The 13,024-nt window shown below is 37.3% G+C and overlaps 1 protein-coding gene across 2 annotated transcripts in view; it reads right to left on the bottom strand.

The window, feature by feature from the left end:
• The window catches only part of si:dkey-187j14.6, a 111,335-nt gene that overhangs the window by 23,793 nt on the left and 74,518 nt on the right, over nucleotides 1-13,024 (bottom strand). Inside the window, 5 exon segments of one of the 2 annotated variants that reach the window (NM_001440799.1) lie at nucleotides 3,461-4,024; nucleotides 4,094-4,188; nucleotides 9,117-9,455; nucleotides 9,670-10,026; nucleotides 12,079-12,137. In NM_001440799.1, the coding sequence (NP_001427728.1) occupies nucleotides 3,863-4,024; nucleotides 4,094-4,188; nucleotides 9,117-9,455; nucleotides 9,670-10,026; nucleotides 12,079-12,115 (990 nt within the window). In that variant the 5' untranslated portion in view covers nucleotides 12,116-12,137 and the 3' untranslated portion in view covers nucleotides 3,461-3,862. 2 annotated transcript variants of the gene reach the window in all.

Consider the following 13,024-nt stretch of genomic DNA (forward strand, 5'->3'; position numbering starts at 1 on the left):
CTTCAGACGCACTTCATATCATACATCTAATAGGCATTGAAGATCATTGATTTTTAAGGAAATCAGATCTTAAACGTGACGATTTTGCAATGGAAAAACAGTTCACAGGAAACCTTTGGGCTTTCTGACTGAAAATTAAAAGTCTGTGTGCATATAGTCTATTACTAATGTACTTGTTAAAAAATAATATTACTGAACCAACCTAAACACACACATTTATTCTATCAAGATCTAAATATTTCTTTAAGATAGTAGCATGCTATCCTAACTGATTTCAGTTTAACTTGATTCAGTTTAATAAATATATATCAGGTTTACTGTGTATCAGTTTATCCAGTGTGGGCCATTTACATGAATAATCAATAATTACCTTTATAAAATGGGAATGGTCGGTGATATTAATGTCCTGTTTGTGAACTGTATGTGAGGGGGCTTTTAAGTAACTCATGTAAGAATAAAGTTATGTTTAAAACCAAGCACAACATTGCTTTTCTTGTGAAATTCCCATTAAGTTTATTAAGGTGTATCCATATAAATCAGGGGTCACCAACCTCAGTCCTGGAGGCTGGTGTCCATGCTGGATTTAGCTCCAACTTGCCTCAACACACCTGCCTTGATGTTTCAAGTATACCTAGTAAGACCTTGATTAGCTTGTTCAGGTGTGTTTGATTAGGGTTGGAGCTAAAATCTGCAGGACACCGGCCCTCCAGGAACAAGTTTGGTGACCGCTGATATAAATGGATCAATGGCCAACCCTGTACAATAAATTAAAAAACAAAAATCAAACATCACAATATCTGGGTTTTGAACAGGAGTGCAGTCTGCTTTGCATGTACAAATATTTTAATATTAACAATGACATTATTTATTGTAATGCTAATTTGGCCATACTGGTAGCAGTAAACAAAAACACAACTATACAAACTAAATTAAGAAAAATTAGCATCTTAAAAAAAAAAAAGAAAATCAGTTTATTCTACTTTTATTCAGTGTTAAACAGGTTTACACTCTATATGAAGAAAAACAAATGAGGAACAAATGACATGCATGTCAGTGTACATGGAAATACCTTACTTTACAGTTTACAGTAAACTTACAGTAAAGCCCACAGTTTCCAAGGCACAGACATGGACATGCACTACACCCTCCATGCCACTGGTAAACATCTTAATAACATTATGAAATAGTATAAAGATGAAAAGTGACTAAATGATAATGGAAAAAATTTAAATATGACTTGTTTAATCATCTGTTACAGGGGTGTCAAACTCAGTTCTAGGAGGGCCGCAGCTCTGCACTTTAGTTCCAACACTAATTAAACACACCTGATCAAACTAATCAAGTCCTTCAGGCTTGTTTGAAACCTGCAGGAAACTCTAGCTGCGTCCCAAATCGCATACTTATGCACTATTCTACACCATTTTGTAGTATAAATAGTGTAAGTAGTGTGTTCACACTGAAAACTCTAAATATAATAAGTGCACTTTAATTACCCGGATGATGCACTCATTCAACCGCTAAAATGAAGTGTGTAATGATGGACACTTCACGCACTCAACGACCGCAGGTTTGCTCATGTAGCGGATGGGGCGGAGCTATCGGGCGCACATGTTGAATAACTTTATTTATTTTGGATGGTGAAAGCAAAATTCTTCTACGAGAGTGATTATAGCACCTCCCGATGGTGAATGCGGTTATACTCACGGCAGGTTTTATTTGATAATTGGGTCGTTTATTTCACTGATTTGGCGACCGTCAAACATCATCAGGGAAACGGTTTGAATTTCCGCTTAGTAAAAAAAACATTAGTGTGCCATTTGGGACGCCACTACATACATATACTATCCTGTTGAGTGTGTAAGTGCATAAGTACATAGTGCATGAGTGCATAGTGTATAGTGCGCCATTTAGGACGCAGCTTCTGTTGTATGCCGCTGCTAAAAGTGGCGGGATTAAACAAGTGAGTGATTGGTCCATAATTTCTTAATAGTCACATGATGTGATTTCGCAGGTAAGAGTTTACCAAGCTTGAGCTTTCCAACACAGCCAACTGCAAAACTCGCCACACTAGCTTGTATTTCTGTAAATGGAAGTCTATGGGATGAAAAGTGCAGTGTGACAGCAGGGTAAGTGTGTTGAGGCAGGGTTGAAATAAACTGGGCTGCGGCCATTCAGGAACTGAGTTTGACACCCCTTATCTATTAGGTAAAGATAAATAATAATAATAATAATAATAATAATAATAATAATAATAATAATAATAATAATAATAACAATTCTCTACATTTTTATAGCACTTTTCTGGACACTCAAAGCGCTTTACACAATTCTGGGAGGAATATCCTCATCCACCACTAGTGTGCAGCATCCACCTGGATGACCTGACGGCAGCCATATTGCACCACACCACAGACTAGATTGGTGGAAAGGAGTATATGGCTGCGTCCGAAACCGCATACTTCCATACTATATAGTACGCTAAAAACAGTATGCGAGCCGAGTAGTATGTCCGAATTTATTGAATTCGAAAATCAGTATGCAAGAAGTACCCGAATGACTTACTACTTCCGACAAGATTCTGGAGTGTGCATCCCATGCACGCTGCGCTATCCCATAATGCCCCGCGAGAGAATTCATGAGTGGAAGTGAAGCGACGCAACTGACACAGGTAGGTCTCGTGACCATGACAAAATGGCGAATGTAGTACGTCCGAATTCCATTCATACTTTTCACATTCATACTATATAAAACGTAGTTTTCTAATAGTCGAGTAGTACGTTTAAATTAAAATGCAGAACCTACTGAGAAGTAGGCGGTTTCGGACGCAGCCTATATGTACATGTACACAGTGCTCAGCATACTGTATATGAGTACACCCACTACAAATCTCTCATTTAAATGAATATTTTCTATAGGAAGCTTTACAATATTATATTGCACATATACATTAGTCAGTAGTGAAGTCACATCTGAAAATAAAATTTACAAAAATAGCAAACATTAAGAGAAACAAAACATATAGACAAGTCACTGTTTTTACAATGTTGTTAACTATTTAAATGTTGTAGTTTGTCATATTTTTGCAATATTTTGCATGAATGTAATTGTATTATCTTTCCATTTCTAAAGATGTTCTGCACCTATTTTTTTTTTAATAATTATAAATATATTTGATAAAAATCTGTTTAATAAATCAGTTTTGTTCAAATGCACCAAACTATATTACCCATATTCACTGAGAAATTGAGGAAAATATTCATTTTCAAAACTGGGTGTACTCGTATATGCTGAGTACTGTATATATATATTTATACTAAATATATTAATGACTGATCTATTTTATCTTTGCCATGATGACAGTAAATAATATTAGACTAGATATTCTTCAAGACACTTCTATACAGCTTAAAGTGACATTTAAAGGCTTCACTAGGGTAATTAGGGGAATTAGGCAAGTTATCGTATAACAGTGGTTTGTACTGTAGATTATCGGAAAAATATACAGCTTAAAGGGGCTAATAATATTGACCTTAAAATGGTGTTTAAAAATTAAAAACTGCTTTTATTCTAGCCAAAATAAAACAAATCAGACTTTCTTCAGAAGAAAAAATATTATCAGACATACTGTGAACATTTCCTGAATCTGTTCAACATCATTTGGGAAATATTTGAAAAAGAAATCAAATTTTAAAAGGGTCTAATTATATTTTATTAGATATTGATCAAGATACCAGTATTCAGCCTTAAGTGACATTTAAAAGCTTAACTACGTTAATTAGGCAAGTCATTGTATAACAGTGGTTTGTTCTGTAGACAATTTAAAAAAATGGTTAAGTGTGCTAACAATAGTACTGATGGCAAGTTAACGAGGCCCTTTGAAATACACTCCTTGATCTTGTTTACAGACTATTGTGGTGTTTCGAGCATTGTTTTTCAGCGGCTTGAAGGTCTTGCCATCAGTCTGGGCTCTCCATGTTATGCTGAATGCAGGGTCCGTCTCCAGCTTCGGGAGGATTATTCTCATCTGCAGATCAGATTATATCTTCAGTAAAGCTCTGCAGGTGTTCAGACTCACCTGAAAGAATCATCTCACCTTCTTCTCTATGGCCAACATGATGGCGGATTCATCCAGAAGAGCAGAGGATTTCACTGCCAGTCGCACAACCTGAGCTTTCACACGCTTAACAACTGTGTAGAAACACAGTCAAAGTTACAACATGATGATCGTAAGCAAACCCACACACAAACACACAATCCCTCTGTCTGTCTCACGCTCTTCCTTCTAACACAAACACACACACATTCTATATAATACACATATACGTTGCTCCAGACTCACTTTGCTACGTTTCAGATAACAAACCCACTAGATGGCGCTGTCTACATTTTAGTGAATCTAAAATATATGTTACTTAGTCCCAATCACAATTCTACTTTTTACCCCTACCCCTTGACACAGAGTGTGAAAGAGAAAGGCTTCATATTTACCATCTAGGGTGCTTTCACACCTAGACTTTTGTTTTCGAAGCCTTTTTTCCCCAGTTAGCGTGGTTCGTTTGGCAAATGTGAATCCAGCAATTACGCTCGGATCCACGTCAAATCAATTGGTCCGAGATCACCTGAGTGAGGTGGTCTAGGTGTAGCAGAGGCCATGGTCTTTAGCCTCCTTGTTACTGCAACTGACTCCCATCCGGAAGGTTGCCAGTTTGATCCCAGCACGAAGCGGGTTGGGTGGTGTAGGACCGGCGGGGTTACATTGGTGCTATAACCCAAATGGGAGTGAGGTTTAGGGGGGTGAGTGTAACGAAGGCTAGCTAGTTAGTACTGTGCGGGTAAACCTCACTCCTCTGACCTCTAAAGGTGCTCTAGTGACAAACGCTAGAGGCCATGGTCTTTAGCCTCCTTGTTAGATAAACAGACTTCCATGCAGAAGGTCGCCACTTTTTTTTGTATTTTATCATCAGTAAAACAACGTTAACATTATACCCGACACTGTAAAAAGCTCATTCCAGCAACTGCACTTTTCTGATAGAGTCTGTGTCATCGAGTGATACATGTGAAAGTATGTTGTAGTAATACTACAGTAAGGTCCATAAATTAACACAGTTTGAACATATTTGGCTCTTTACACCAACAAATTGGATTTGACATGAAACTAAAGATGTGAAACAAGATGTGCTTTAACTGCAGACTGTCATCTGTAATTTGAGGTTATTTACATCCAAGTCAGCTGAATGCTGTAGGAATTACAACAGTTTGCATATGTGCCTCCCACTTGTTAAGGGACCAAAAGTAATATGGCATAATTATAATAATCATAAATCAAACCTTCACTTTTTATTACTTGGTTGCAAATCCTTTGCAGTCGATTACAGCCTGAAGTCTGGAACGTATTGACATCACCAGACACTGGGTTTCATTCTTGGTGGTGCTCTGTCAGGCCTCTACAACAACTGCATTTGCAGTATGCTTTGGATCATTCTCCATCTGCACTGTGAAGCACCGTCCAATGAGTTCTGAAGTATTTGGCTGAATATGAGCAGAAGATATTGCCTGAAACACTTCAGAATTCATCCTGCTGCTTTTGTCAGCATCACATCATCAATAAATACAGTAGAAATAGTTCCATTGACAGCCGTACAAGCCCATGACATGACTCTACTACCACCATGCTTTAATGCTTAGTATCATGGGCAGTTCCTTTCCTTCCCCATACTCTTCTCTTCCCAATACTCTGGTACAAGTTGATGTTGATCTCATGTGTCCAGAGGATGTTGTTCCAGCACTGTGAACTTTAATCTGGTCTTTGTTTTTGAGGCTCACCCATGGTTTACATTCTGTGATGAACCCTCTGTATTCACTCTGATGCAGTCTTCTCTTGATTGTTGACTCTGGCACACATACACCTGCCTGCTGGAGTGTGTTTTTGATCTGGTTAACTGTTGTGAAGGGCGTTTTCTACACCAGATAAATAATTCTTTGGTCATCCACCACAGCTGTTTCCGTGGTCTTCCGGGTATTTTGGTGTTGCTGAGCTCACTGGCGCAATCTTTTTCTGAAAGGGCCATGAAACCCCCTCGTTTCAGCAGGGTGTTTTCACACCTCTACTTTGGAAAAAGTCGGAAAAGTGGGCGTGTCCAGCTCTGTTTAGGGGGGAGTGTAGGAGGAGCTAAAGTGGGAAGATGTGGGAGTGTCTATTTGGGCACGCGCGAGTTTCAGTCAAAATACTCACACACAGTAGAAAGTGATGGTGTTTAACCTACATGGACATCTGTAGTGGAATTATTTGCCAAATTATTAAATGGTGGACTTTAACTGCAGTTTGGCTCTTTCATTCAGGGAATTCATTCATGCCCCTCGCGACAAAAGAGATATTTGATTCGAGGATCTGCTCTAAGCGTGTATTTTCATGCAATGTTTGATACCGCACGGCGAATGAGAGAAAAAAAACCTCAGCATTTTCCGGAAACTTAGATGCACACGGCAGGTAGCGTCAGAAAGCCGCGTGTGTTATTCACAATACACAAGGTTAAAGTTTGGTTGTGGTCCTAACATGTTACGGTGCAATAGTTAACTTAGTTCGATACAAACAAACTGAATAAACAAAGAGCACTGATCACTCACTTACCAAATCTGTAGAGACAGGACAATCACCAGCAACTAGAGCCGCGTCTTTATGAAGAGAAGACTACAAGCGAATCCGATCTCAGCGTTTGCAGATGAGAACAGCTCTCAGGTAAACAATAATCCTCCTTAGACACGTAAGTTATTGTTGTCGAGCGTCGCGTACACTGTTAATCCACACGTGAGTCTGAGCTCTCACAGAGAGAAAAAGACAACGAAACTTAACTGCAGCAAACTATAAAAGCAACACTTCACGCTTGTTTTGCCAACACAACGTGGCACCTCTGTCGTGTAAACACAGTAATGAATATTAATGAAGTTGCACAATAGAGCGCGCTGATTGGTTTGAACCAAGCCTTACTCATGCATTAATGCATCACACTGTAAGACGTAATAAGACACACTCTGGCACAGACGCCCAGTCTGCACGCTGGAATACACGCCATTATGTCATGACCGTGACGCAGCTTCAAAAATTCGTTTCAAACCGGAAGTACGAATTTGCTTGAAATAACGCAAAAACAACCAATTTACACTTTTTAGTGAAATATAAAATAGTGAAAATAGAAATATGTCCTAATAGTGTTTTTAGCAGTGTGGGACACATATACGACTGTCAACAGCTCAAAAAATGTGTTTTGTGACCCTTTAAGAATGTTTCACACAGCTGGTTGGCCACACCTGACGTTTCTGGCATCTATCTGATGGGTTTGTTTTGTTTGTTCAGCCTAATGATAGCTTGCTTGACTGATGGTGACAGCTCTGGATCTCATCTTGAGAGTTGACAGATTCTGAATACAAATAGCACACTTGAAATGACCTCTGGACCTTTTGTTTGCTCACTGTAATTGGGATAATGAGGGAATAGCATACACCTGGCCATGGAACAGCTTAGAAGCCAATTGTCCAATTACTTTTGGACCCTTAACAAGTGGGAGGCACATATGCAAACTGTTGTAAATCCAACAGTGCTCACCGGATTTGGATGTAAATTATTTCAAATTAAAGCTGACAGTCATCCATTTAATTTCAAATCCATTGTGTTGGTGTAAAGAGCCAAAAATGTTAGAATTGTGCCGATGTCCAAATATTTATGGACCTAAATTTATACAATAGTTATGATTATGGTTTATAGGTAGCATGACCGTAAAACATGAACGCAATAATAAATGTATTAAAGCATATGCTTGATCGTTGTAAAAATTTCCAATAATGCTAGAAAATAATTTAATTTGTGCATTTGTGTGTGCAGCCATGTTGCTGTTGTAGCTGGTGTATTCTGGGAATTGGTTTTACCCCTTGATTTCTAGTGTGGTCCTGGAAAAATCTCAGTTTTAAGGTCTATCCAGCCCTTCCCCTTTAGGCTAAAGAGAATTACCAGATGCCTACCCCTTCATGTGAACACGCAATATGAGGGGTAAGGGTAATAATTAGGGTTAGGGGTAGAATTGGAATTGGCCTTAGGGTGTGTTTTGTAGCACATTTCAGATACACGTCCAGCTATTGAATCACTAATCTAAACCGTGTCCTAAACCCAACCAAGTGTTACCAGAAACACACGTAAGAGTGCACTATCACCACATTGTGTAAGCGTCAGCTCAAGGCAAGGCAAGGCAAGTTTATTTATATAGCACATTTCATCCACAGTGGCAATTCAAAGTGCTTTACATAAACAGGAATAAAAGAAACAAGTAAAATAAAAATAAAAACAAATAATAAAAATGCGTAAAAACAAAACAAAGCATAAAAACAGGTAAAATGTGTTATAAAAGAATGAAGAAGAAGAGAAAAACATGATAGTGCAATCTGTCGGACGCAGCACAGGGCTCATTCAGTAAAGGCACAGCTAAACAGATGTGTTTTCAGTCTTGATTTGAATGTGCCTAATGTTGGAGCACATCTGATCATTTCTGGAAGCTGATTCCAGCAGCGAGGGGCATAGTGGCTGAAAGCAGATTCACCCTGCTTTGACTGAACTCTTGGAACTTCTAGTTTGTATGATCTTAAAGATCTGAGTGATCTGTTAGGTTTGTATTCAGTGAGCATATCTGTAATGTATTTAGGTCCTAGGCCATTTAGTGATTTATAAACCAGTAATAATACTTTAAACTCTATTCTGAATCTATTCACAAGCACAAAACTGTACAAGGTGAGCTACTGAGTAAACTGATCACTCCAGAAAAGTGTCCATATGGAGATAACATGTTTTAATACCAATTATAGACAAGGTTAAACTGTTTACTTAGTATTGTGTAAGAGAACTGTAATAACCTATTAGTTATTGATATTGTGCCCCTATAAATATATCTTTAGTGTGAAAATAGAAGAGAAGTTGTTGTCATACTGCCCCCTAATGCTCATTTTACCTAGAAACTGAAGTCGAACGTATGTATGCAGTATGGTTTTGTGATTTCACAAAGATTTTAATTGAGCCCGTGTTGTCTAAAACTTTTGACAGACAGTGTATAATTCTCAAAAAAGAAGAGACTCACCGCAGAAGAAAGAAAATACTTTGTCACAGTTTTCATCCACGAGCAGTCCATTCACATTTACAAACGCACACTTTTCTTTCCCGTCTGCGTTATTAGGCTCTCCTGAAGACCATCCCAGAGAGGGCCAGGACACACTGCTCTGGTCTGACCACAGCCACTGGTTCTTGCTCAGGCCGATCCAGGCTTCATACACGCTATACCAGATTAAGTTATTAAGGACATCAGTGTTGTCAGTCACACCACTGATGAAGGCCAGATCAACGTATTTTGTCCTGCAGAAACTCTGAGCCTCTATCCAGGTCAAATTAGTTCTTATAAATAAAGAAAACATCTGATTTCCTGCAAGTATTAGTTAAACAGATAAAGCAGAAGTTAAATGCGATTTAAAGGTGAAGTTCACAATTAGAATGATTGGCCACTATTAAGTTAATAATCCTTAAATTAAAATATTTTGAAAAAAGCCAATTGCCTATCGCAAAAAGAAAATAAACTAAAATTTCAAACCATAAAAACACAAGACAGCTAAGCTCAATGCTGCCTAAAAGTGTGTTACCTTTATAGCAAATAAAGGGCTTCAGCTGTGTGCAGTTGGTGGCGTACCAGAATCCATCGTTTCTGATAACTGCACATGCACTCTGTGTTCTGGGGCTCGGGTCTTCAGTCAGAGCCCAGGCTGAAAACAGCAGATCCTGACTCTGATATGACCAGCGCCACACACAGATGCTGCCGTACAGACCCACCCAGGTATCAGGGTTTGCTCCACTCAAGGCCTTCTGGATCTCAAGCCTGTCGTCATCCGTCTGAACTGTGGGCAGATCCAAATAAAACTCCCTGCAGAAAGCCTGCGCTTCAGTCCAGTTCTTTTGTTCATTGATGAGGATGACGTCACTTAAGATGGCAGTGAACGGTCCTTTTGATAGAACAAGTATAAGCATTAGATTATTCTAGAATGAAATTCTTCTCCAAGAAAAGTACTTTCCATCCAATCATTCTGGATGTTAATTTCTTTCCTTCTTTCATCTAAAATAATGAAGGATTTTTCTCCATATAGTGGACTTCCATGGTGCTCAGTACTTCAAAACTACAGTTTTCGTATAGCTTAAAAGACTCTAAATGGCTCCAGATGAGTAATTGAGGCCCATTCACACGCATTGACAGAGTTCCAAAAATTATTCTGACTTTAAAACAACAGCAAAGTTCAGACCACAACCATAAAGATAGTGACGTAGAGAGAAACAGTATTGTTTGTACAGGCAACATCAGGGCCGGAGTGGCACTGCTTTCAGCCCTGGAGTTTCAAGCCTTAGACTGGCTCAACTCAGTTCAAGACTATATTAAAATAACAACATTTCCAATTCAGTTTCTAATGACACGATCACGTCTTCTTCAAGGAAACAGCTGCTTTAGAACTTCAAATGTTTTTCATAAATATGAGAAGATTAAAGGGGAGCTAAATCTCCAACACTATTCTTTAAAACATCACAATGTCCACTCCTGCAATATCTGAATATATATATTCTTTGCAGAATTATTTATAGATATCCAGTTTTTTGTAAAGGTGATCACACAAATTAAATATTTACACCTACATAGGTAATCCAAACAGTAATATATGTCTTATCACTAAAAATAAAGAAAAAAATAACTAATGAGAGGTTTGAACTCGGATCGACGGCATCGCAACACAACGTGCTGACCACTTGACCACAATAGCACTCTTCTTTATAGATTTCTGATCAAGATATGTCAGATTTATTAATGTAGAGAATCATCTGATTTTCATTGAGCAGGTGTAATATTCATTAATATTTTTATTGTTCGAATTCTAATATTCCCTAAAGTGCCGCTGTTTGGGGGTCAAATGAGCTGCACTCTGCATTTTGCTCATGGAGCTGCGGCAAAATACACTGCAAAAAATGCTTTTCTTACTTAGATTTTTTGTCTTGTTTCTAGTCCAAATATCTAAAAATTCCTAAATCAAGAAGGATTTTCTAGACAAGCAAAACATACTGTCTTGTTTTGAGAAATAATATGCCAATATTAAGTGAGTTTTTCTGTAAAACAAGCAAAATAATCTGCTAATGAGGTAAGCAAAATAATCTTACGTCAAAAGAAAAAACAAGATTATTTTGCTTACCCCATTGGCAGATTATTTTGCTTGTTTTACGGAAAAACTCACTCAATATTGGCATTTTATTTTTCAAAACAAGACAATATGATTTGCTTGTCTAGAAAATGCTTCTTGATATAAGAAATTTTAGATATTTAGACTAGAAATAAGACAAAAAATCTAAGCAAGAAAAGCATTTTTTGCAGTGTAATGATTAAAAAGAGTGAGGTTAAGGCAAAAAAAAAAGCTAAAAAAAAAAAATAAAAAAAAAATAGTGGGACTGCTGAGATTGCAAGCAGCTAAGGACACCGGCCCTCGCAGCCAAAAAATGGACCAGCGCACCGGGAATTCCCGGTCCTCTCGATTAGCCAATCCTGGGCAACATTGTAAAAATGCTCTGCTTAAGCACTATTTGCAAAGATCATACAAAGATGTGACTCTTTAAGGCCACCTAATATAAGTAAGGTCTTTGATTTGAACAAAATCTACAACAAAACTTTCAGCTGACACCAATACCAAACATTGGGAAAATGCCTACAGTAATATACAGTACAAGTTTTTTTTTTTTTTGTAAAAAAAAAAATATTGACAATGGGTTTGATCCATTAATCGCTTCGAAATATAAAGACAAGCATAAGAAAAAAATACAAAATGACAATTGAAAGTTATTTTTGCTATTCCATATTTCTTCTAACGACGTTAACTTTTGTCATATAATGAAACATTCCTTTAATAAGATTAATAAAAAGCCAGTGCTATATGAAATGAACATATTTTGCTGCAAATGAAACCAGGATATGCACTGACTGAAGTGTAGAGATTTTCTTGTCTTTTATTCTGTCACAGACTTACCTAGTAAAACAAGTAGAGGAAGAGTTGTCTGGATCATTTCTGTTGTTTAGAGTTGTTTACTAAAGAAAAATATAAATAAACAAATGAGGCATAAAAAACAAGAAAATTGTTATTTGGTGCAAGTTATTAAAGTTACACATGTAGCAGTTCTGAAACGCATTAAGTAGGAATAAAAATTTTTTTAAATTTTAGTTGAAGTACTTTAACACTAAAATCTTAAACGAAATATATATTTAAAAACACACTATGAATCAACTTTATACTGACTTCCTGCTACTAACAAAACGTGCAACATACACAACACAACATACACACGAAGACACCAGCTTCATGAATTAAGCATTTTAAAAACATATTGCAAATTGTTTGATGAACATTCAATATTAAACCTTTTGCTATTCCATCTTATTTATCATCTTTAAATTAAAGAAACAGTCCTCAAATAAACTGATATAGAAACAGTGTTCACTTAAACATTCCCCTGTAAAATAGTCCATTATTCTTAAGCACTTTGAAAAATTAATCTGATCCTCATTCATCTGCAATCAAAGAGACTAAAAACAATAATAGCTGGCTTTGTGAACATCTGAATGACTCTCTATAGCTTGTACCATTATTAAACCTTATAGATAATAAGCGTCTGGTTTGTTACCTGTGATGTGGAAACAGTGGAAACAGACTGACTTCTGATTTCCATCCTGACTTTGTAACAACATGAAGATCCTTATTCAAATATCTGCATGAGCATGTGCAGTAACTAAGCTCATGCACATTTAAATGCAGCTTCTTCTTTTACATCATTTGAATATTTGACATTTTAGCAAAAGTCACTCGTGAAATGCAAGTCAAGAAAAACTCGGAATATTTCAGGCAGCTTGCAGCAACTCCATATTTAGTATTTTTGTGGTGCTTTGGCTGCAGTAAACACTATTAAATCTGTGTTTTA

The sequence above is a fragment of the Danio rerio genome, chromosome 7, assembly GCF_052040795.2.
Source record: "Danio rerio strain M-AB ecotype USA chromosome 7, GRCz13ab, whole genome shotgun sequence".
Taxonomy (NCBI): Eukaryota; Metazoa; Chordata; class Actinopteri; order Cypriniformes; family Danionidae; genus Danio; species Danio rerio.